General features: G+C 35.0%; 1 protein-coding gene across 1 annotated transcript; it reads left to right on the top strand.

Moving 5' to 3' along the window:
- LOC128994277 (endoplasmic reticulum mannosyl-oligosaccharide 1,2-alpha-mannosidase-like) lies at nucleotides 1–23,736 on the top strand. Its single transcript, XM_054418694.1, has 11 exons — nucleotides 1–482; nucleotides 4,456–4,644; nucleotides 4,780–5,016; nucleotides 10,300–10,807; nucleotides 11,629–11,783; nucleotides 12,386–12,577; nucleotides 13,158–13,345; nucleotides 14,425–14,554; nucleotides 17,017–17,181; nucleotides 18,030–18,182; nucleotides 18,618–23,736. The coding sequence occupies exons 2-11, from the start codon at nucleotides 4,564–4,566 to the stop codon at nucleotides 18,837–18,839; spliced, it is 2,031 nt and encodes a 676-aa protein (XP_054274669.1). The 5' UTR covers nucleotides 1–482; nucleotides 4,456–4,563; the 3' UTR covers nucleotides 18,840–23,736.
- Nucleotides 23,737–24,367: the final 631 nt, after the last annotated feature.

Genomic DNA, 24,367 nt, shown 5'->3' on the forward strand with positions numbered 1-24,367 from the left:
GGGTAGTAGCAATAATTGAATTCTCAATTCAATTCTGTCTGTATTCTGTTATTCTGATTCTAATATTCTCAATTCTGTCGTTTCGTGTTGTGAAACAAACTGAAACTGTGAATGTGAGTGAATCTTCCGATCTCTGTGACTGTGGTGACAGTCTCGCTCGTCCTCGTCCTCGACCCTCGTCTTATTTGTCTGTTCTTTCGTTTTTATTTCAGTGTTAACTTTTTTAGCCCTGAGGCAGTGTAGGAAAACAATGTGATTATTTTATTTGTTACTTACACTGAATAATTGTAACTCTCCCATTAGGCTATTAAGTTTTTATAGGAAGTGTTTTTCATAAGTCGTTTACGCCGGTGTGTGTAATGTCACGGGTATTGTAATATTTATCAGGCAAACAAATAGGCGTATTATGTTTGTTTGTATACAATATTAGAAGACTAGGCTAGACTCCGGCTCATCATTGTAGACTAGAGAGAGAGTGTTAGGTAAGATAGACATGTAGGCTAGGATAGGCCTAGTTGCCCAAAACATTGCCTTGTAAGGTACCAAATGTAGACCGTAAGTAAAAATAAGCATATTTTTGTTCAGGTTTGAATGAAAAATAAACTTGGACTCTAACGTGGAACAAATGCCTAGGCTATAAGAATAATAGTTCTATAAGAAGTTTGGGTTTTGGTTGGGGTACACTTCCATATCTGTTGGCACAAACAACTGAATGAAAATATCGATCGATTGTTCGATATATCGTTTGGTTAGTTAGGTAAGGTTAACCTAACCTAACTAACCAAACGATATCGAATTAAACAATCGAATAATCAATATTACTCATTCGGTTGTTTGTGCCAACAGATATGGAAGTGTACCCTTTGGTTGTTTTCAATTTGCTTGCTAGGGATGAGCATCGATAGGTCAACCATCGATGGTAACATCAATGTCAACCATTTATGTACCTACTAATAACATCGTTGCGAAAACATTGAGATGTTAATTTAACTTAGCCTATGTTTTTTTTCCAGTTTTTCATCTGCTCTCTTTTCTCATAGAGAAGTATAAGATAACCTAATAAGAGAAATGAATTTTAGTTCTCTGTGCTGTACTGTTTCAGCAAAGTAACTTAATTTAACTTACCGGTATTAATTTATCATGGCTAATAGCATTGAAAACACACTCCCTTGCGTTAGTTAGTCTATGCTGCTTAGCTAGACGTTCTAGATAAGGCAGTTTTCTTTTTCACATTTGCAAGCCGAAATATCAGTAGGCCTATCATGCTGGAAAGCAGGAGTGCTGCCTAGGCCTATGAATTTTATTCCTACAAATGTAAACTGACGGTTTTTATGTACGGTAAGTTAGCATACCTAATTTATAGAACAAGCACATCACAAATGTAAGATAACTTAGTTATCCCAGTACTTTGTATATTATTCGTAGGCCCCTTATTTTACAGCTTCCTGTGGCGGTTATGTTAGGTTGGGTTGTCATAAATATGTTTGTAGGACTTTCCTCGTTCTGTTATGATTCTAACGATAACAGATGAGTCATACTTTTTGTTAATGATAACCTAATATAACCGCCGCAGCGCGCTGTATAAGGATGGCCTCCGTCTAATACAGTACCTAAGTCCCGACAATCCACTCACCCTACACTTGTCTAAGTCTAGTCCAGTTTGCGATATTTTTGGATTCAATGTTTAATCAGCCTTTCAATAGAATAAACACAAAATTCAATTTTTAAATTTTATCAAAACTACTAACTTAAGTTAACTATAATTCACTTAAGGAAAACATTGATATCTCAATACTTGACCTAAAACATCGATGTTCGACCAAAACATTGACGTTACAAAAACATCGGTCTGTAACCTAACTTACTAAATCAATGTAACAACATAGATTTTTTGAAAAAAATGACTATTGATTATAAAACTACTAGGCCTAATGGTTGGCCATCAAATCAATACTTTTATCAATGTGTCCTTTATGAGCTCAAAGGAGGCCCCATAACTTAAGCCGACAAAAGGAATGCATTCTTGAAGGTCTTTGATCCAAAGAGGAAATGTTGATACAAGTATACTATGATGTATAGTTAGTTATTAGTGTGTTAATTTAATTCAGGGAATATTTGGTCTGAGTGATGAGTCCAAATGAATCCAGTGTCTGTCTTGACTTTAAACATAACATTTCATGCTCTTGAAATTATTTTTCCTTCCTTCCACTTTCCTTTTGAAGAATAATTTCTCACCACTACTCCCTGCCCCCACCTGAAAATGTATTTTTGGCTTGTGTCCCAACGTAGTCTTTTTATTCAATTCTAATTCATCTGCTATACATTAAGTTTCGTTCACTTATATCCCTGCCAAACATTAACACATGCCTGAGTTTTAGCATTGATTTAACTTCAGTGATCACGAAAAAAGGAATGTTTCTCACAGCTAGGCTAGACCTAATAACTTTGATGTTTATTTAATACCGCATCTAGCCTAGTTAAATCCATAAAATAGCCTATGTGTATTCCAGTGTTTTTATGTTTTAATGATGCCATCAATCCCCCATAGGGTAAAATATGAAGAACAATGAATAACCTAACTTGGTACCATTCTCCACCTTCTGTTCTAGAGTACTAAGTTAGCTTATTATTTTATTATCAACAGTAGGTTTTAACTACAATGGCCTCTGAGGCTCTAAGGCCCATGTTGTACAGGCAACTTTGTCGGTGCAGATTTTTCATTGTGTACAGTACACATCGAGCTCACCAGGCTTAATGGACTTTCCTGTGTGCAAGTTATATACAAGTGTTTTATCTGTAATGTCGTACTCTGTAAAGTCAGCGTGTAAAGCGTTAATACCGCATCTGGACTGGTAAACTGACAGCAAATACGAGGCAGAAATTAAGCCAGTGGCATCAGTTGCTGTTATACAGACAGCTTTGACTCTGCAGATCTGCTTTGCTACCTCACAGCCACCACACACTACACTTGCCATTTAGATGAGTTTGCTGGTTTTGGTAACTGTCATGCTATTCATATAACAGTTCTACCGCCAAGCATATGCATCTATGACGCAGCCTTTTTTCTGCTCAACAGCTCAGTATTTTTGTGATCAGCGTCAGCGTTTTATCTGCCGCGACAAAGCCTTAAACATGTGATCAGCGTTAGTGTTTTATCTGCCGCGACAAAGCCTTAAACATGTGATCAGCGTTAGTGTTTTATCTGCCGCGACAAAGCCTTAACGTGTGATCAGGGTCAGTGTTTTATCTGCCGCGACAAAGCCTTAAACATGTGATCAGGGTCAGCGTTTTATCTGCCGCGACAAAGCCTTAAACATGTGATCAGCGTTAGTGTTTTATCTGCCGCGACAAAGCCTTAAACATGTGATCAGCGTTAGTGTTTTATCTGCCGCGACAAAGCCTTAACGTGTGATCAGGGTCAGTGTTTTATCTGCCGCGACAAAGCCTTAAACATGTGATCAGGGTCAGCGTTTTATCTGCCGCGACAAAGCCTTAAACATGGCCCATGTAGGCCTACAACATAGGAGAATTACAATCTTAATTCTGGATAGAATGGACTGGTAAAATAAAGTATTTAATCTAACGAAGAACTTAAACTAGGCCTAAAACAATAATGTAAACATTTGGCGCTACTTTTTAGTCTCCTCAGGCAGAACTATGATTCAGGATTAAATATATGACTCAATCTGTCAGTTAAATCGATTTTGAGCCTCTATTATTCCACATCGGTAGGCTACGGTGTAGGCCTACTAATTTACAATAGATTCCCTTAACTTATCTCAAATACTCTAAAATCAGTATAAACTACTTAATGTCATATATATGAAGTTACAACTCTTTTAAGCTATAACTTTTTCCGTGCAGAAACGTTTAGTTGCTTGTTTCTATTTAATACTAACTAGCCTAAGCAATAAATTACCCTCAACTCACTAGAGAATACATTGGGAATCAGGTTTTAGGGGGAGGAGATCTCCAACGTGGTTAATCATTAGGAGAAAACAATAATTTTCTGTTTGAAAGGGTAATATATGGGTAGTTAGTTAACTGTGTGACAGTGTAATCCATGTGAAAATCAGGTAATTATTTTTGGAAATTTAGTCAATACCAACCTAAACCCTTCAAAATTTTTAGCAAGGCAGGTGATTTACTATTAACATTGTGAAAAAGTGGGATCTTCAAGAAAGGGAGGGCTACTTTATTGCTTGTTGTCATGTTGCATGCTATTGTTATGTCTGAAGCATTGCTTTTGCTCTGTGGTGATGTAATTTTTCTGACGTATAGTAGAGACGAGAAAACACAATTAATAAGACAAATGCAAAGACATTAAAAAGTACCTAAAATAGTAGGCCTACCTTAAGAGTAGTACCTTAAAAGTGGAATTCAATGTAGGCTTGCCGTTTTGTTAAAACCAATTAAAATTAATCGTTTAATTTTTTTTAAATTTATTTATTTCAGGTGGCTGTAATTTTGAAGACTGATGATAGATCTGATAGCTAAGGCCTATTGCTGGATTACGTTGTTAATGTGTTTTAACTCAAACAAGAAACATTAAAAGGACTCAAAATGGAAAATGACTATGTGCGTCTTGCTGTCAACAATGAGGAAGAACAAGCCCAGAAGCCCCAAAGAAGAAGTCTTTGGAGGGTAAGTTTGCATCATTGTTAACCAAAGAAATCTGTCTCCTTTTTCTAAAAATTGTAGAAACTTGTATAAGAAACAGTCATATTTTTTTATAACTTTTGCTAATCTTGAACTGTAATATCTAACTGTTATTTGCAGCACTGGAAGATGCTGTCGAGGTTCCAGCGTAACTTGGTGACCATGGTGATGGTGGCCGTAGTGGTGACGCTGGTCTACTACTGGGGATTGAAGGAACAGATCAAGTTAGAGGAGACAAAGGTGGCGCTGGAGCACCAACCTGAGGTGCTGCAGATTCATCAGCCTCTGCCGCAGCAGCCTCCTCAGCAGATAATGCAGCAGCCTCCTCAGCAGATAATGCAGCAGGCAGCACAGGAGGTGAGCAAGGGACGGGTCTTTGTGCTCGGGTTTTGAGCAGCAATTTAAGTTTTGTAAAATCCATTTACTGTAATCTTTAGAATAATTATTGTTCCTGGATTCGTCATATCGGAGTTTCCAAGTTTGTTGTTTTGCCAGTGTTTTTCATATCTTTAGTGATTGGACTGTTTATGTTGTAAGAAAAAATAAGCAGTAAAATATAATGTATTTTAATCAAAGTTTTCTCCCGCTTAAATCTTAGCAATAGGCTCACTTTTTCTTAGTCTTAAAATTGTTTATGAAGAATCTTCAAATAAATCTATCCACAATTTGAAACCAACTGCTGCTATTTTCATCATGTTTTTTTTTGTAGCTGGTAAAGGGTGTTCAAACAATTATTCTGTTCAGCACAATCTATTTTTATAACGATAGTTAAATAACAAATGTTTCATTATGACTTTTTACAACTAATTTTTGATATTTCAAGTAGAATCCTACTTATATATTTTGCATACATTAATCAGGTAAAGTAAAGTTTTTGGTTTCTTAGGCACAATATGAATATATCGCCTCAGAATGAAAACAACTTTAGTGTGTCAGGAGGAGTGCTTTACATGTGTTGTGCGAAAATCGTTGGTTTTAGATAAGTTTTAAGGAACGTAGGCCTATCCTATATTTTAGGGAAATTGTACTTTTTCTTATGTCTATCAAATGACGTAGGCCTAATGTTAGTTTTGCAAATGTAACTTAAGTTAAAGCAGCTATCTACTAGAGCATATAATTGATAAAAAAAAATTAAATTTGGATTCAAGTGTTTAAAAGTAACTCTTGACATTGTAAACAATTTTCTTGATCTCAAGGCTTTAATAAATTTCTAAGAAAAATGCTGTACTTATTTCCTTGAATCTTTAAAAATGGACCTAAAAAGTCTCCGTTAGGTTTGAATATTATAACAGCCAGAGTTTTTTTTAGAGCTAGTGGAAATTACTAGAAATTTACTTTGTAAAAGTAGGCCTGTGTTTTCAAATTCTAGTTTACAACTGAAATTAGGAACTAGGCTACATATCTGATTAGGACTAGGCCTATACAATTAAAATCATGTGCATGACTATTGAAAACTTGAGTTATTATAAACTATTTTTATAGTTTGTGAAAGATGAAAAATGCTTATTCTATGAGAGCTTAATTTTTAGATTGGCTTTGGTAATTAATACTCTCAACAACTTTCAAAAAGTAATGAGCTAGGCCAATTTGTTACAAATTTATATTTGATACAAACATTACTGAAAACGTTTTTTAAAGTGTAGCTTGATCATCCTGTATTACCATCACCACCAAGTGCTTGTTGTGAAATAAACATTTTTTTGATAAAAAATTTAATTATAAAAACTTCTTTTACTTATTAGGTGATTAAGATATTTTAACAGCAGATTATAAAAAAATTTACGGGACAAGAATATAAAAAAAAACTTTTTCTCTCACGCGATAAATAAATAAATCTTTTTCTCTTTTTTTCGTTTTCCAATAAATATTACGATAAGATCTTTGAATATTTTACAAAAAAGGTTTTAGTGATATTTTCAATATGTTTTAATAAGGCAAAATAATGATTATCAAATACTTAGTGGTGTGACAAGTTCATCAGGTGGATACTACTTTATCCAACTTAAGGTAAGTAATTTTCATTTTCTTGTATTTTACTTTTGTAAAGAAATTTTAAGAGAAATTATAGTGTTTTAGACATTACTATTTTAAAGCTGTGAAAATAATTGATTTAAACAACATTGTGGGAAATTGATACTTTCTTAAATAAGCCAAGTGCTTATTAAGGCATTAGTACTTACACAACTTGTGACAAAGTAAATTTAATTAATTTATGTTTACCAGTTTGCTTTAAAAACATGGTTTAAGAGTACTAATGCAAATTGGAGAAGCTGTAGTAGAACGTAGTTTTGTGAACAGTAAACTAAATCTCACTGCCAAAGCTAAATGTCAGGGAATGCCATGAAATGTTATATTTTTAGATATCCTGAGAAGGCTTTGAAATAGAAAATGTTAAGCATTGAGTTGCATTTGTTTATCCGTAGAATTATTGAATTTAGAAGTTTTAACCAAGTTAACACAAATTTTCAACAGTTTAAACATTTAGGATATTGTATTTTGTGTTTTACGTTTTAAAATTTGTCAGAAAATAACTGCTTGTTTATTTACAGATAATGTACGATTCTAATGGTTCACCAATCAGCTATTTCCAAGATCCTTACGTACAATTTATGCAATCACCTGATTGGGCTATCCTTCAAAGAACGGTTTGTTGTTTATATTTTTAAGTTTAGCATTTTTGCATGCTTCATTCATCTTTGTGTCAGTTTAATACTGTAAAACTACCTAAAAGTCGAAAACCCCCAGCAAATAAATTTCTAGATATTTAATTTTGGTTCTGTGCTAATTCTCTGATTTCTGTATTCATTGCCATACAATACAGTACAAGATGTAACCGTAAAAATGCTAACCTTTGTAGTTAAACTTTTTTTAAACAAAATTATTTCTTTAACAATGTTTTATTTGCAAGCCAAACCTATTTATCTTTTTGAAACAGGCCATTATAGTATTATTATTGATTATGTTCTCATTCCGTCATTTGCTTTAAATACTATAATGTGATATCCACAGGTATGAATTTAGTGTATAATATTACTTTTCTTATTAAAAAATGTTGGATCACAACATGTATTTAGTTTCTGTGTTGGAGTTTTTCCAATAAAAGAAACAGTTGGTGATGTTTCTTGAACGATGTTTATAAGAACCACAGTTTTATTACTCACTTTCCAGACTTATCAGAACATGCAAATTTATGAGCTGAGTGTATTGACTCTTGGTACAACAAATGATAAGCAAAGTCTGTCTAGCAGCCTGTTAATAATATTATTTGTACTTATAACAGTACCAACTTATCTGAAAGAAATAAGGCAAAATGAAAATAATGAAAATTATTGCAGGTGTAGTTTTTTTTCATATAGGGTAGAGCTCTCCGACTCATTTTGAGCATGGTGTTCTAAAATGCAAGGGAAAACATAATTTAAAGCTGTGGTCGCAATATAGAGTTGAGAATTATATTTCAATACTCAAAATTAGAAATTACAAATTCATACAAAAGTCATTTCAGATTCTCTTAAAAGTTATGTTTATGTTGTTCAAAGTATGTTAATTTTAGTTTGAGGTAAAATGGACTTTTCCTACGCTAAGGGTTTGTAAAAAAAATTAGAATAGGAAAAGTCCATTTCACCTCAAAATAAAATAGATATCCTTTGCCATCATGAACTAGAAAAACACACTTAAGTATGTTTAATAGTTAACTTTGTTTATTTAATGGGGTATTTTGGGGGGAACCGTAGTATTTAGTAAGTCTAACCTTGTTATAGGATCCCCTAATTGTATAAATCTTTACATTGAAATAGAATAAGATGAAAATCTTTGGGTATCAATTTTTTTACAGCCAGGATGTGGGGTATAAATAAAATGTAATTTGTTTAAATACAAATTTATAGGGTTGAGATTTGATCTAAAGTTTTCAATGTCCTTTTATTCCATATTTTTTTATTATTTAATGAAAGCCTGCATTTGAGAATCTGGACCCCGCACCAAAATACAGATTTTATCTTTTAGAAGAAGCAGTAGACAAAGTAAATATTTTATTTAGATATTTGATTTACTAATAGTTTTCTTAAAAAGATAACGGAATTTTAGATATTACAGAGAACCCTGTTGGGAAATCTTAAAATGAAAATTATAGTTCTATTATTTAACTACACAAAGCTTAAAATAAAGCTGTTAAACTTATGTTGGTTCTGTTACCAATTTTAATTCACTATTTTAATGTTTAATGTTTTAAAACAGGACTTGAAAACGTTCAACGAATGGGATATTGAGCGGGAAGAAGAACATGAAGAGCATCATAAACAACGTGAAAAAGAAAGAAAAGACCGAGAAGAAGAGGAAAGAAGAGAAGCTGAGAGGAGACAGTGGGAAGAAAATAGGAAGAAGACAAAAGAGCAAACAAAGGAAGAGAAGAGAAGGGAATTTGAGAAAAGAAAAATTGAGTTGCAAAGAAAATTAAATGAAAAGTATGCTGAAGAAGGAAAGAGAATCAAAGAACAAGAAGAGGAAGAGACGAAAAAGAGAGAGGAATATTTTATGAATGAAAGAATGGCAGAAAGAATGAAAGATGCTGATGAATTATTTCAAGACGAGTGGAGAGAAGTTCAACAGCAAAGAGAAGAACGTAGGAGGGAGGTTCTGGAAAAAATGAAGGAAGAAGAAGAGAGAAGACAGAGAGGGGAGGAATTAATAGATGTGGAAGAGATATTAGATCTATCGACCGTAGAATATGTTGAAGAAGAACCTGTAGAAACAACTACAACCATGTCCCCAGAGGAAGTGGAGGGATTGCTTCAAGAACAAAAGCAAGTCAGTAGGAATTATTCTGAATCAGAAGTTTTAGTTGCTTTCTGCTTGCTTGTTGTGAACTTCAGGTGGAAATAGATATTTGACTGGGACAAGAGAAGCTGGAGCTTTAACCATGCTGAAGGTGGCGAGAGTGTTTTAGTGACCTCGTGTTGGAAGGAAAGGGCTACATTGTTGGAACTGGTGGAAGCAGTTTGAGAGTGACTGTCTTTGTTTGTTGCTGTAAAAATGTAAATGGAATGTATTATTTTGTAAATAAACCTTGATATTTTATGTGTATTGTTGTTTATTAAATAATAACATAAACAAAACTATTTAAATACAAGAAAAATATGTAAAACCGATCCACTTATCAAAGAATATTATTCAGCATTGAAACAATATCTAGCTTGTGGTGGAATAGGAAATAATGAAGCCTATTTGGATTGGTCAAAGTCCAGTATCGAGTCAGTATGGCTAGTTAAGTTTGATAATAAATAACTATATAACTGCTCCAAATTCTAAAACAACTAAAAACCTATTGCAATTTATTTATTTAACTGGACTGTTGACTGTTGAGTTACACCGATTTCGAGTTAGTGAGGTTTGACTGTAGTTGCTTTTTAGTTTTTATTACTTGCTCATAAGACACTTATTTTAAACTATCTTATATAGATGTACCTATCTATCTTACCTATATCTACCTATATCTATCTTATAGAGCACACTACCTTATATGATTTATATCGTGAACCTATTGGTTTAATGGATTACATAAGTGATTACTGTATGCATCAATCATCATTGTAAACTATAAAAAAGTATCACTACAACTTTCTTACTATTTTCAATATTTTCTAGAGGGAAGAGGAAGAGAGAAAAAGATTAGAAGAAGAAAGGCGCATACAGCAAGAAGAACGGTTAAGGGAAGAAATGAGAAGAAGAGAAGAAGAACGCAGGAGGGAGTTGGAAAGACGTAAACAGGAAGAAGAGAGAAAGAGACAAGAAGAATTGGAAAAGGAGTTAGAAATAATTAGGGAGGAAGAGAGAAAGAAACAAGAAAAAATTCGAGCTGAAGAGAAGAAAAAACAGGATGATGCGAGAAGAGAATTAGCGAGAGCTACAATGGTGGCAGATGCGAACAATATCCATGAATTTAAACTGAAACCTGTCATGTTCCCGCCAGCAACAACAGAGAGGCAACATGCAATCGTAGACATGTTAAAACACGCATGGAAAGGATACAAGCGTTATGCGTGGGGACATGACCATCTCAAGCCTATCAGTCAGACGTACCACGATTGGTTCGGACTGGCCCTCACCATAGTGGACGGCTTGGACACTCTGTGGATAATGGGACTACATGATGGTGAGTTGAAGCCAACTGTGGATAGAATTTGACAATCCATGGACTATAGAACTATGAAACCAAACATTCAGTTCCTATGTTTAAGTAGCTGCCAGTTATAAAACAGAGTTTTCCTACAGTTACCTAACAATGTACATGTTCTCTCACTGATTTGAGAAAGCAAAGTGGCCAATTCGCTCATCAGTGAGACAATGTTAACTTTGTCTCACTCTAATTACTTTGTCTCACTCCAGATTTGCAGCGTGAAGGAACGAAATAGTGAGCGCGTAACATGCAGGCAACGTTGTATGCGCGCGAAATACGTTGGCAGCACTGGCTGTAAATCAGCTGGTCAGCTGTTGTACTGTTGTATTTGTCACTTCACATTAAATGTTATGTTAATTGTTCACTTCTGTGTAAAAATAGGTTATGTTTCTTCACCAATTTATTTGTTTTATGGTAACTGTAGGAAAATTATAATGTGCAACTCGAGTTCAAAGTACAATTGCCTCACTTGAGAAACCATTCCTCACTCGCCTACGGCTCGTGAGTAAGGATTTCTCTCGAGTGAGTCAATTGCTCACTTTTCTCACTAGTTGCACAAATAACTATTATTTGAGCCTCTAACACTGATGTGAATTACTGAAAGACCACTTAAGCTAATAATTAAAACCGAGCAAAAAATTAATTAGTGAAAACTATCTCTTCATAATAATAATTTTAGTGACTAAAGATAAATGTTTCACAAAACTCAGTGCAATTAATAAGATATATTACTCAATTACACAGTTATTTTATGAGATTTCCAAGTGATTTTACTAACAACATGTGGTATTTTACAGAGTTCAAAGAAGGCAGGGACTGGGTTTCCAGTAGACTGTCCGTCTCCTTCAACGAGTTCCATGACGTGAATCTTTTTGAGGTGACCATTAGAGTGCTGGGTGGTCTGCTCAGTGCCTACCATCTCTCAGGGGATGAGGTGTTCCTGGAGAGGGCGGTAAGTCGTGAACTTAGCCTAGAGAAGGTCAACTTTTGTTTAAGATGTTAGTTATACCCATATAGCTGATATCTAATTAACACCTCCCAAAATTGAAGCTCCATGTGAAGATTTCCTTCTCATAGCTCAAGAATGTTACATTTTTTTCAAGAGCTTGGGTACCTCTTTTAACCTTGCAATTGCCTGTCCACATAGGCTATGGACCTTTGTGCGGAACGTATTAAGCAAAGCAAGGGGTGAGCCAGTAAAAGAGTGAATTGTACTGATAAAAAGTAGCGGCAGTGGCCAGGATCCGGACCCACAACATTGCTGCCTTGGGCCCAAAGTCTGCGGTGACGCCACCGACTGAACCACTGACTCACCTTAATTTGGCCGTTTGAAAATATTATTTAATGTTTACAGGCAACTTTTGTTGATCTCTTATAAGCTCCTAAATTTCTTGTTCAGAGAATTTCAGGCACTCGGATTAACCAATAAGCTCTTAAATTTTATGTTCAAAGGATGTTGTTAAAGAAGTTGTGAAACTTTGTGTAGGCTGTGGAGAATTTAATAAAATATCTGGTTAGAGTTGTCCTCACTCATAATTGCTGTTTCCTTATTAGATGGGACTGGCAGAGAGACTAATGCCATGTTTCACCAAGTCACCCTCAGCTATTCCCTTTTCTGACGTGAACCTCGCCTCTCGTCTTGCTCATTCACCTAAGTGGTCGCCAGATAGCAGCACCTCTGAGGTCACTACGCTGCAGCTTGAGTTCCGAGACCTCAGCAGGTCTTGTCATGACTACTCTTTTGAGGTAACTAATTTTTAAATCTAAAGTAGACTCCCTCCCGTTCAGACATTTGGGACCATATTGTGAACATAAAAGGTCTAAGATATAAGTATGGCAATAGATCTTGAAGTTTTCAAAACGTTTTTAACCTAAAACAAACATTTCTGGAAAATATATTAGTAATTTTATAAACAGTTTGCACTCATTATATGGGACCTTTGTGTGAGCCATCAGAAATGAATGTAAATCTGATTGTAATGTCTGTCTGTGCAAAATTAGTAACCTATAAGAAGATTATCATGAAGGATATAGTAATAACATCTGTATTCATTTTAAAATCACTTGACAAACAAAGACGTATTTGTTTATGTGGATGCAAACAACATTAGTCTACTTTGGCAAATTTTGATGATCGATACTTGATAGGCTTACTGCATGATCTGATCACAATGCCCAAGAATCAGTGGTTGAGAATCGAATAATGTTTTTCTCTAAGACTAGTTATGGAAACGAGGCTGTATGTATATGGTATTAATAAAGTTAGCATTTGTTGAAGGAAATGTTTTTATAACAGTTCATTGATGAGTGTACCTAATTATTGCAGGACATAGCATTCCAAGTGACTGAACATGTCCATGTACTGGAGAAGACTGATGGTTTAGTTCCTATCTTCATTAACCCCAACACTGGAAACTTCCATGAAAACACTGAAATTAAACTAGGCGCTAGAGGTGACAGTTACTATGAATATCTGCTCAAACAGTGGATCCAGACTGGGAAAACACATGAGTTGTGAGTTACATTTGAATGTTCTACTTTAAATTAACCCTCTGCACTCAGTTGGCTTAAATAGCACTGGCATGGTAGAAATAAGCAGCATGCAGTTGTTTCAACATCAGCTGCCTAAGCCACTTGTGTGGTCCAAGGTCTGCTTGGCCACTATTATCAACTATAGTAAATGCGTGCTAATATGATATCCAATGGTATGGGGTTTCAATAAACCGGCTAAAAGTCAAAATAAAATGTTGTAAGCCATATTATCGTGTTTTGCTAATAGAGTCAGGAGCAATTGGGAGAGTTGGAAGGGACGGACAGAGTCGGGAGTGATGGGAAAAGTAGGGAGCGATCTGGTGAGTTGAGAACAAGTGGTAGAGTCAGGAGTAATCAATAATAGCATGGGCCATCAGCTAAGTCGGGAGCCATCGGCAGAGCTTGAGTGAACAGGAGATGATAAGAGCGTACGGCAGACATTAGAAACAATAGAATTCCAGGGTGTTTACAATTTTTTGTTTAGTTTTTATTGCACGATAAAACACAGAATAATGGTACGCTGTGCAATGATTTATCTTTACTTTTGTGATTTACTTTTTTAAAATAGCATTATTTCCGCTAGTATTGCAATAACAGGTGGTTTTAGCATAGAATGTTCAATAATCAGACATTTTCCCAAATCTGTCACCATCATAGTCCAAACGTGCTAGGTTAGTGAGCGTCTATCGTCTGGATTTTATTGTTTGAATTTCGAATTTAACTTTGTTAAAAAGACTAAACCCATTTACAATAAAAATGCTCATTCCTGATGTTAACATTGTGATTTGCCTTGTGAATTGATAATTCACATTAATTATAACAAACTTTGTTATGAAAAAAAAAAAAAAAAAACTGTTTATTTGAATGAATTGATTAAATGAGTTTCCAATATAAGATTCTCATGATTTCCAATATGCATATTGTCTTTATTGTACTTGAGGCCTAAGAAGGAACCAAATGCCCCTCACCCTTGACACACTCATTCTTTTAATTAATTCATATTGATAAGCAAATACCATATGTACAATAACTACTGATTGAAAAATCTTTTATATTTTCAGCCTGAAGGAGGATTATTTGAAGGCAGTCGCAGGAATCAAGAAACGCCTTGCGAAGCGCACACCAACTAAAAACTTGCTGTTCATTGGAGAGCTTAAGAGTTCTGGCGGCAGGGAATTTGTTCCTAAAATGGTAAAATAGTATTTGTATGATAAAATCTTTATATAAACCAAATAGGGTACCAGTATGATTAATCTACTTATTGATAAAAAAAATGTTATTAACGTTGGTTTCAGTTGGGTTCTAGTACAGTAATGCACGGAGAGGAAGTAAATAGAGTATGGTGAAATAAAATTATTTATTGAGATGGTAACCGCATACATGCAATAGGACTAGACCATTTCAAATTAAAAATTATAGGTTAAGTTTGAATAGAAGTCTTTCACAAGGACATCAATTACTTTCACAAATAACAAGAAAACCCTTCTTAGTTGTGTAGAAAACTACCCATTTTATTAGAATATCTTTAAAAATTGTGTTTTGTTAACCCATTGGCCACTGAGAGGTAGCAAAGGCCGCTGCTATTGCCACTGTGCAGCGGCATCAGTAGAAACCACAGCAGTGTCAGTGAGACAGGGAAGGAGAGAAGAAAGCGAAAGATTAGCTTTTACCCAGCGACGACTGTGCAAAGCTAATTTCAGTGACTAAATACAGTCTGACTGTTCTCCATAACCATTTCCCTTCTTATAAGGATTGTGTTCATTGTGATAAAATAGAGGAGAAGGTCACATATTTTTCTTTTTTTGCTTTTATTTGGTTTAAAAAATGAAATATTGTGTTGCATAAATACAAAATATGTAAAACGACACAACCTTAAAATAGGAGGAATAAAAGAATATTGTCATTGGGTTGAAGGTTACAGAGAAGTTTTTGAATACATATTAACCTGGAAAATTAGACTCCTGTAGCTTACATAAAGGGACAAAACAAGTTGTTGCTGTACTACCTACTTCTAGTACACAAGGACTGTTAAAACTTGCAGGTCGGCAGGGGCTTGCCTGTGAGCCACATCCGGCCCGCAACCAGAATTTTTACGACCTTTCAAAAGTTAGCATAGGCTACTAAAAATATAAAAATTTATAGTTAAGACCGATGATCGTTTCTAGCGAAAGTGTCAAAACTCGCGAGTCTATCTTGCGGTTTATATCAATACTGTATCATGATTGTATCCTGCAAATGAGGCAGCACTGGTGAGCATATCTTGCGGTCAAAGCAATAAAAGTGTTATAGAAATAGCCATAATATCTAGAATTTTAGTTGTAAAATAAGGCAAAAGAAGCGTAATCTGACTAGCTTATCCTTATTCTACTTTATTTTACAACAAAACAGGAATAATTTCAGTTTAAAAAATGAAAATGGCCGCCATTTTGAAATTTTAGATTAGACCAAGATCATGGTGTCTACTCTCCGGGAAATTCGGGAAAACTGGGAAACATTCGTGAATTTTATCTTACCTTGAAATATCCTGGAAAACTCCATGAATTTACCAAAACCTCCGGGAATCCGGAGCCCGGCCATAAGAAACAACGTTTAACGAAAGACTGCCGCTGGTGTTGCCATGATAGCGGGAAACGATCATCGGTGTCGCCAAAACCACAAAATTTGTTCACAGGTGTTGCCGTGTTCTCGGGAAACAATTATCGGTGTGTCAGAAACCGTAAAATATGCTCACGGGTATTGCCTCGATCGTGGGAGATGATAACTGGTGTCGCTTAACCTACCAGTAACACTGTTTTAATATGTTGTATTGTATATGTTTAATATGTTGTAAATATTATGCCTTGGAAAAGTTTTGTTTCAAAGTTATATTGCCTACCAGTTATTGAAAAAATAAATAATACAATTTCTAACTTTCTATTTCTGAATTATATTTTTTAAATACATTAGTTAAACAAATTATGTATCTTTTTAAATTTTTTTTTTTATATAAAATGGCGTGATAAAGCTTAAAGTTGGGTTCCAATAGTAGTTAGTTCTTAAAATTTAGGAATTTTCCTTTAATTCTACTGGAAAACTCCTTCAATTTTCAAACCAGATTTTAATAAGTTTTTATCACCCTGAACATAATTTTTTTCCAGCATGGTTCCCTTTGAACTTAACTTCGTTAACAAAGTTTCGTTAAGATCAGTTGGAACAATCTAAAGATAAAAATGTTTATGGAAAAAAATATCTGGTTAATTAAGCGATTTGGAAAAACTTTTATTTTTGATTTTCTCCTTATTTTGGTTCAAGAAATAACTTTGTAAATTATGTCCCCACCTTTTTTGAACACCCTGATAAATAAAAAGGTTAAGAATTGTCAGCCATGGTTTGCCGTCTGCCTGCCACACCACACTTTTAATGTCTGTGTTTTTGGCGTCTGTTATTTAAGTCTATACATGTGTTTTGAGGACTCCACAACATTATACAGTCCATTATACAGGACACCAGGGATAGAGACGATTGTTATAATTAACTATATACTCAGCTGGATAAGATACATGTAGGTTTGAAACTAGTGGTCATCTGACAAAAGGGAACAATGATCATTCTTTATTACTACAGGTATTAAAACATTTTTATTTAAATCACAACTCAATAATGCTGTTCCACAGGACCACCTGGTGTGTTTTGTGCCTGGCATGTTGGCGTTGGGGGTTCACTATGGGATGCCGGAAGAGCACTTGTCCATGGCTGTGGACCTAATGGAGACTTGTTACCAGACATATGCTCAGAGACCTACGTTCCTAGCTCCAGAGATTACGTTCTTCAACTTCAAGGTAAATTTATGCTATCCAAAAAACATTTTTGATGTGAATTAAATCTGTCTTTTATTCCAAAACCATTACTAGGGAAATTTGATAATTTCCTTCTCTGTCCTTCCTCTCTCCATTCTCTCACATTTCTCTTGCCTCCAATTTAATTAATTTTCACCATGTGGTATCATACAATTTTCATGCTTTGCTGTTGCTCCATACATATATTTTTATGATTAGGTAGCTACTTCGACCTTTTGGCCTAACCCGCATCTCATTACTTTAGCTTTGAGGGTCTCAGCAAAACCACCACACCCACCCAGCTGATAGACACTAATTCCTCTTATTCCCCTTGGCCTCATGGTCACCCTTCTTAGAATTCTAACTATCTCTGGATTCTAGAGCTGGATTGTGTTTGTGTGTTTGATTCAATTGATAGGTTGATTTGACCCCTGTTGCACAAAGTCTGCATTGGTCTGTTCGGCTGGCTCTTATTCCTCATTCCTTGGTTGTTTAGTATTTCATTATTGCTCCATGGCTTGACAACAACCAAACCATTTGGTTGATTTCCCCTTTGGGTATGTTGATGAGCTAAAACTAATCATTCTAGATAAAGATTTATTTTAATGCTCAATGTCTGTGTATATAACAACCTGTGGCTGCGGCTGGGGGTTGGATAAAATTATATTTACAAACATACTACACGGCATACAGAATAGATGGTGAAGTAAAACATACACAGAACAAGCAAAACCAAATTTTGCTAGGGAAAAATGTGTCAATTTTCCCCCAGAGTTTAGTGGCCACCCTGATAAAATATTACTCCCAAAAAAGTTTCTTTTATGATATTCACCTGGTTTACTTTGTTTCAGCCAAACAAGGAGGATGAAAGTCAGCCAGATATGTATGTCAAAACCAACGATGCACACAACTTGCTGCGGCCAGAGTTTATAGAGAGCCTGTGGTACATGTGGGTGGTCACAGGCAATTCTACCTACCAGGACTGGGGCTGGAACATATACAAGGTATGTTGTTGTATATCTAAGTGCCTGTATAAGGTGATTTCATCAGCATCTTAGGTGAATAATTTTAATTGTGAGTAAAGGAAAAAAACATTGATAAAAAAAAATACTTCTAAATTCAAATAATTAACTGTCGTAATGTACCAGCACTAGCTGGGTAGCCCACAGGTTATGGTGCTCAACTAATATAAAGAGTGTAGCTAGTCTGATCCTGAGAAATGTCACTAGCTTTTTGAAACATCAAGGTTCAAAGCTGTACCTAGCTGTCCTTGGGCTTTTAGTAAATGGTCCTGGCTAAGGGATTAGCTGATCTTAGTCAGCTCATTCATTCAACACTCTTTGTTAACTCAACGTGACCCTAAACTATGCACAATGTTGTGTTGGCATTGAATGAATTCATCATAACTACTAAACAACTATATTGTTACCTTGCTACAGGCATTCGAGAGGTACACCAAAGTCCCTGATGGTGGCTACACATCCATCGGCAATGTCAACAACCCTCTAGACACCAGACCACGAGACATGATGGAGTCTTTCTTCATCAGCGAGACGATCAAATACTTCTATCTTCTATTCTCAGACAACAGGAAACTGGTGGACATTGATAAATGGGTGATGAACACCGAAGGACATCCTTTGCCGATATACAAGTCGTGACGAAATAACTCCGTTAGCCCCTAGTCCAATGTGAATTCACATCTAGCTTTTGCAGTCCATCTATTAATAGTACAAATTCGGCCTATAGCGAATTGTTGACTAAGATAATTGCTAGACACAATTTTATAAGCTGAGAAAACTCGAGCTTTTAGTTAATTATTTGATCTGACTACAAGGAATTGTAGCAAATCGATCTGAGATGTGTTAGTAGTTAGGATCTACATGTGAGATGATGGTTTTTTGGTTCAGTCGGAATGAAAGCCTATTTTTGCTCAAGGTGAAATTTAAGTGCAGTTACAAAGATTAAAATATATTTTTAGCAAAAGAAGGGCTGACTAAAAAACTTATTGGCTTTGGGGTTCAGGGTTTTGGATCGTGTAGGGGATTTTTGTTTGCCTTGGTGGAAACAACAGAACTTCTGGATCATTTGGTATCAGTGGATTATTTGAGCAAATTTTGCCTGTTAAAGCTTTGTTTTCACGAGATGTGTTGTGGCTTGTCGTGTCGTGAAAGGCCTAGATCTGCCATTTGCCAAGTATAATGTTGGAACCGTTTTCTGTCTTGCTAATCATCAGATGACTCTACATCTGAAGACCCCTCGAGGTCATCTATAATTGGACAAAACGTGAGAACGACGCTTAAGACACAAAATACATTTCTCGCTAAGGACAGGTCTGAAGCCCAATTAGCTACAATGCTTAGTAGATTTCATAAAAAATATTACAAAAACCTAATCATCTCACAGAGTTGATTCTGAACATGATCACAAGGCTGTTTAAATGACTGCTAATAGTTCAAATTAAGGTGGCCTAACTGTTGGTGCATGTAATAGAATGTTCATTCACAAATACTCTACATTAATAGTTACTTTTTGTGCAATATAGGTCCTACGGTTCTTACCATACTTTGTTAAGTTTATTTCATTTTATTTGTCTGTTGTCATTTAATTTCGATAAATAGTTTTTGTAGGCTTCTGTAATGAGTGTACTATGTAGAGCGGATAATCTTCATTCTTGTTTTCAACTAAACACATATTCAAAGACGATACTTTTACTACTCAGTTTTCTAGGTAATAAATAGATGAACAGATCTTTTTGTGTAATTAACACGTTCACAGCGGGCGTATCCGATCGGATACACTCGGCAATGCCTTTCGTATATCTTCGTTTTTGCTATAGCGTCGGTCGAAGGCGGACCTATACCACGTTAGCGTGTAGTGGGTGACTTGATTTTGGTTGTGTTGTAGGTTGATAGTATAATTTCTCCATAAAATCCCCATCTGGCAAACTTAAAAATCAACTTGTTGTTCCGTCTTTCTTCCTTCCAATTGGCAATACAATGGGACCTGCTACGTTCCAAGCAGTGCTGCTATTTGTGAGTGTTTAGCGAACTACGTCGACTCTTGTTATAAAGCAGGACATCACCGCTTGTTATTTGCTATTTGTCATACCGAAATATGAGAGCGAGAGCCAATCACCCGGCAATCGGGTTTGTTCGACGCTGCGGGTTGCGCCGCACTGGGGCTACGCCTGCCATTTGATGGCCCGCAGCGAACGTGTTAATTAGTTATCAGTATTAAATATGAAGTAAGTAGTTTAATTGCACTGCCTGAGCTTTGCAGGACCTATTTTTATGATTACTAGTCCCACACTCGTTATTTTACATTTATGTTTCCAAACAAAATAGTTTGTGTAGTTTTAACTAGTATCAACAATTTTCATATAATGGTTCCTTGATAAAAATCCAAAGAACAGTCATGGCTAAAAGAAGTTCCCCATGTGATTAGTTTCTAATTATCCTTTGTCACATTACTTTTGTAATGGACTATTTTAAAACGTTTTAAAAAACAAAATATACCTAGGCGACTAGGGTTATAAATCTGTATGGTGGAATTTGTTCATTATTGTAATAATTTTTTATGCTTGGTTTACTGAGTGTGTTAAATATTCAGTTAAACAATTAGGCCTAATCTAAGTTTTAATACTTTTACTTATGTAGGGCAGACTCAACAAGTATATCCATTGTTATACTAGCGTCTCAGGGTCCTGGTCAGAAACCGATGAGAACCTTTTCTGCGAAGGAGTGGGGGATTGTGGGAGAGACCCTCACGTTCATTATAAAATTTAACTGTCATAACCTAATCTAACCAACCAAACTTGCTGATAATATAAAAAAGATAAGATTGAATGAAGGTTTACTAATCGAAAAAATAGTTCTGTCCATAAAATTAAATTATAAATGCCTCAAATTCTAACAAAAGATTTACAGTTCAAAAGTAATCGCGACAAAAAGTTAGTGTCACAGGTGGGACTCGTTCTGGATACCTCAGGAATATCAGCCGAGTTCTCTATCCACTACGCCACGGACACCGATGGCTGCACTGTGTATCGTTGTAATGGTGTTCTCTCAAGAGAAGAGAGTGCTGTCACGCCCCCCACTCCTTCGCTAAAGAGGTTCTCATCGGTTTCTGACCAGGAACCAGAGACGCTATACATTGTCATAGGAACAATGATTCTACTAATATTGATTATGAGAAGTATAATAACAATTATCAATACAATACTTCTTATTGATTAAAGTGACTAAGACAAGTTATTGTTCAGGGTTTCTTTTGCTCATATTGTTTTCTTTGTTATTGAAGTATTCTGTGTTTTGTTGTCTTTTACAGCTAGAGTTTGTTGTGTATTGTTATTTTCCTGTTGCTATATTGATTTTGTGACTTATTTTGTTTGTTTTTCTTTAATCTTTGTTTCTTATAGTGGATCTTATAGTTGACATACATAACTTTTATGTATGTAAATATAAATTATATCAGAACCAATGATAATGTTGTGTTTAAGTGTCTTTTTTATAGTTTTTGTTTGTTTGGTGATATTTTAATTGCATAGTTAATCAATACTTGTGTGACGAAACTAAGAGATATTCTGCCGAAATAAAAGCTAGATGTGAATATGATACCAATGCGTTTAATAAATTTGTGTATACTTAAAAGGTGTGATATAATGTTTTGGGCTTTGACAGATCTCTTGTTATTGAGGTTCTCTCAAAGGTCAAAATCTTACTGTGTTTGTATTCTTAACTTTGTTGATATATTCAAGATGTTAGGAAGCTATTAAAGTTAATACACTGTGTTTATTAGTGTGTGATATCACTATAGTAGCTGTAATAGTGTGAAAACCATCTTATAAAAACAAGAATCTCTAATCTAGATCAATAATTATCTACAGAATCTCTAATCTGAAAAAGCTTTACATTTTGTAGCAATAATAATTAGTGATATAGAAAAATGTTAATTCTGATTTTTTTCAAGCAAAAGTGTTCTGTTCACAATGTAAACAAATACATTTTCTGTTTACCCAGATAATAATATTTTAACTACAATTTATCAAGAATATCTAATTTAGAAAAACATTTTATTGTTATTCTAAACTTTTGTAGGCCTAATTGTGAAATAATTTTTGTTACTAGCAAATTGATGTTTTCTTTACTTTATGAAAACTCATATATTTTCAAAGGAAAGAGGTTTTTGGAATTTCACTGTGTACATTCATTGAGGAAGTGTTCTGTCTCTTTAGGTTGGGTCATCATTGGCTAAAGTTTCAGTGCTGAAGTTCAAGATCCCAATCTCTTGTGTGAACCTTGATTTACACTAAGGTGCAGCTTTTCAAATGGTTAGAGGGAGATTCAATTCCTCCCAATTACTAATGGCAATTTCCCCCCTCATAATGCTGTTTCAAAGCTCAAATTAAGGTGTTGCCCTTTAGGAAAAAGGTAATACCTCTTAGCCAGAGAAAAGAGTCTGTTTTTTTCATTGGCATCACTTCTCAAAAGTCCTACTGTAAATTCTTTTTTTGAAGACTTCCAAAACCTAACCTTTGCCCCAAAATGTATTTTGTGTTACACTTCCCCTGCCTAGGCTACGTTAGCACTGACCCAATATAACTAACCACCAGATGTCAGAATAGTGTCCCTGACCTGCCATTGGTGCAAAAGTATTTAAGATTTATTATCTTGTTTAGCAATATTCTTGTAACTTGAATTTGAAATTATGTCGAAGAAATGTTTTGTCTTTGTTTTTATGATTTTACTTTTGACACACACTGTTAAAGGGGGTTTCATGAAAATAAGCTCTTCTTAGAGGCATGGTTTGTATTAGGTTTTTTAACATGTTCTCTAAAATGTGTTTTAAAATTTGTTTAAAATTTTTTTGGTGTTTATACATATTTTTGTTATCCCATAAGTTTTGTTAAATACATTACGAGAGGGACCTACCCGAAACCAAAAGAAGGATATTTCTTGGTTTTCCCTACTAAAAGCCATAAAATAGTTTTATGAACTCTTAAATAAAAATCTGTAACGTTAATTTTGGTTAATAATTATCTATATGTACATTCATTTTTATACAAATATATTTTTAATCATTTTGTTAAAACGTTTTCAACTTTTCCATTATACAGTACTTTAAGTATGCTTAATTAGAACGAAGTGTAAAAATTGTATGCAAACTCCCTGTAAGTTTCTTAAACTACCTTCACCTTCAATAAGCTGTCTACATTTTTGTTTAATCTCACTAGGGTCTTCTCATTTTAATATCTTTTGTTTATATTTTACTTCTAAAAATGGCTGTGTAATGTTGTAAAGTAGTTTTGTTGCCTTTACACATCCCTTATTGGATCTGCTATGTTTAGTTCTAAGTCCTCTGTTCAAGTAAAGAGACCATGTATATAATACATAATACATTGCTACAAATACGTAGCAACAAAGTTAGGCAATGTAAGGTGGCATTTTCACCACCCTAGTCCAATTCAGACTCTGTTGTAAGAGTCTTAGCTAAAGAACTGTTTGTACTTAGGTGATTGTTGATTGTTGTACAGTTGTACCATATTTATGAGGAATTGTGTACAGTTAGTAAATAAATTAATTAATGTTAAAAACTCACTTTGGATGATTTGTTTCCTGTAGATCTAAGACAGCCACACTATCCCGTTAAGCGGGATGCGGCTGAGCGGGAAATGCAGGGGGGGGGGGGGTGGTGATGCGTTTTTACCACATTGACATTGCCCTGTCACACTGTCCTGTTCTACTGCAACAATTAAACATCGAGTGAAAGCACATGCGAGCATTACATGCACTGTTGACAGCGACAACATTTCTATCTTGTACAAAGTTCAATTTGTCATTGCTCTTGAAGAAAGTGGTTTGTTGCGAAAACCTTTACCTAGGCATTATTGGGTACACTCTTTTCATTGTGAAAATGATAGAGATGAACAGTTTAAGAGTTTTTATCAAAGTATAATGCAATATCCTTGCAAGTTTTTTGGCTATAGAATGTCCATCACATCTTTTGATAAGCTTCTGCAGGTTTTGAGGCCACATTTAACAAAGATCAGTACACAATTTAAGAATTCCATCACTGCTGAAGAAAGATCGTGGACACATTCAATAACCTTGTCTGTGTCGAATATGATAAATGCGCGGCACAACAGGATAGTGTGACTGCTCTCATTTAACTGCATGTGTTTCACCGT

This window comes from Macrosteles quadrilineatus, unplaced genomic scaffold (assembly GCF_028750875.1).
Source record: "Macrosteles quadrilineatus isolate MER2022 unplaced genomic scaffold, UCM_ALF_1.0 Scaffold_5__1_contigs__length_97177068, whole genome shotgun sequence".
NCBI classification, from domain to species: Eukaryota; Metazoa; Arthropoda; class Insecta; order Hemiptera; family Cicadellidae; genus Macrosteles; species Macrosteles quadrilineatus.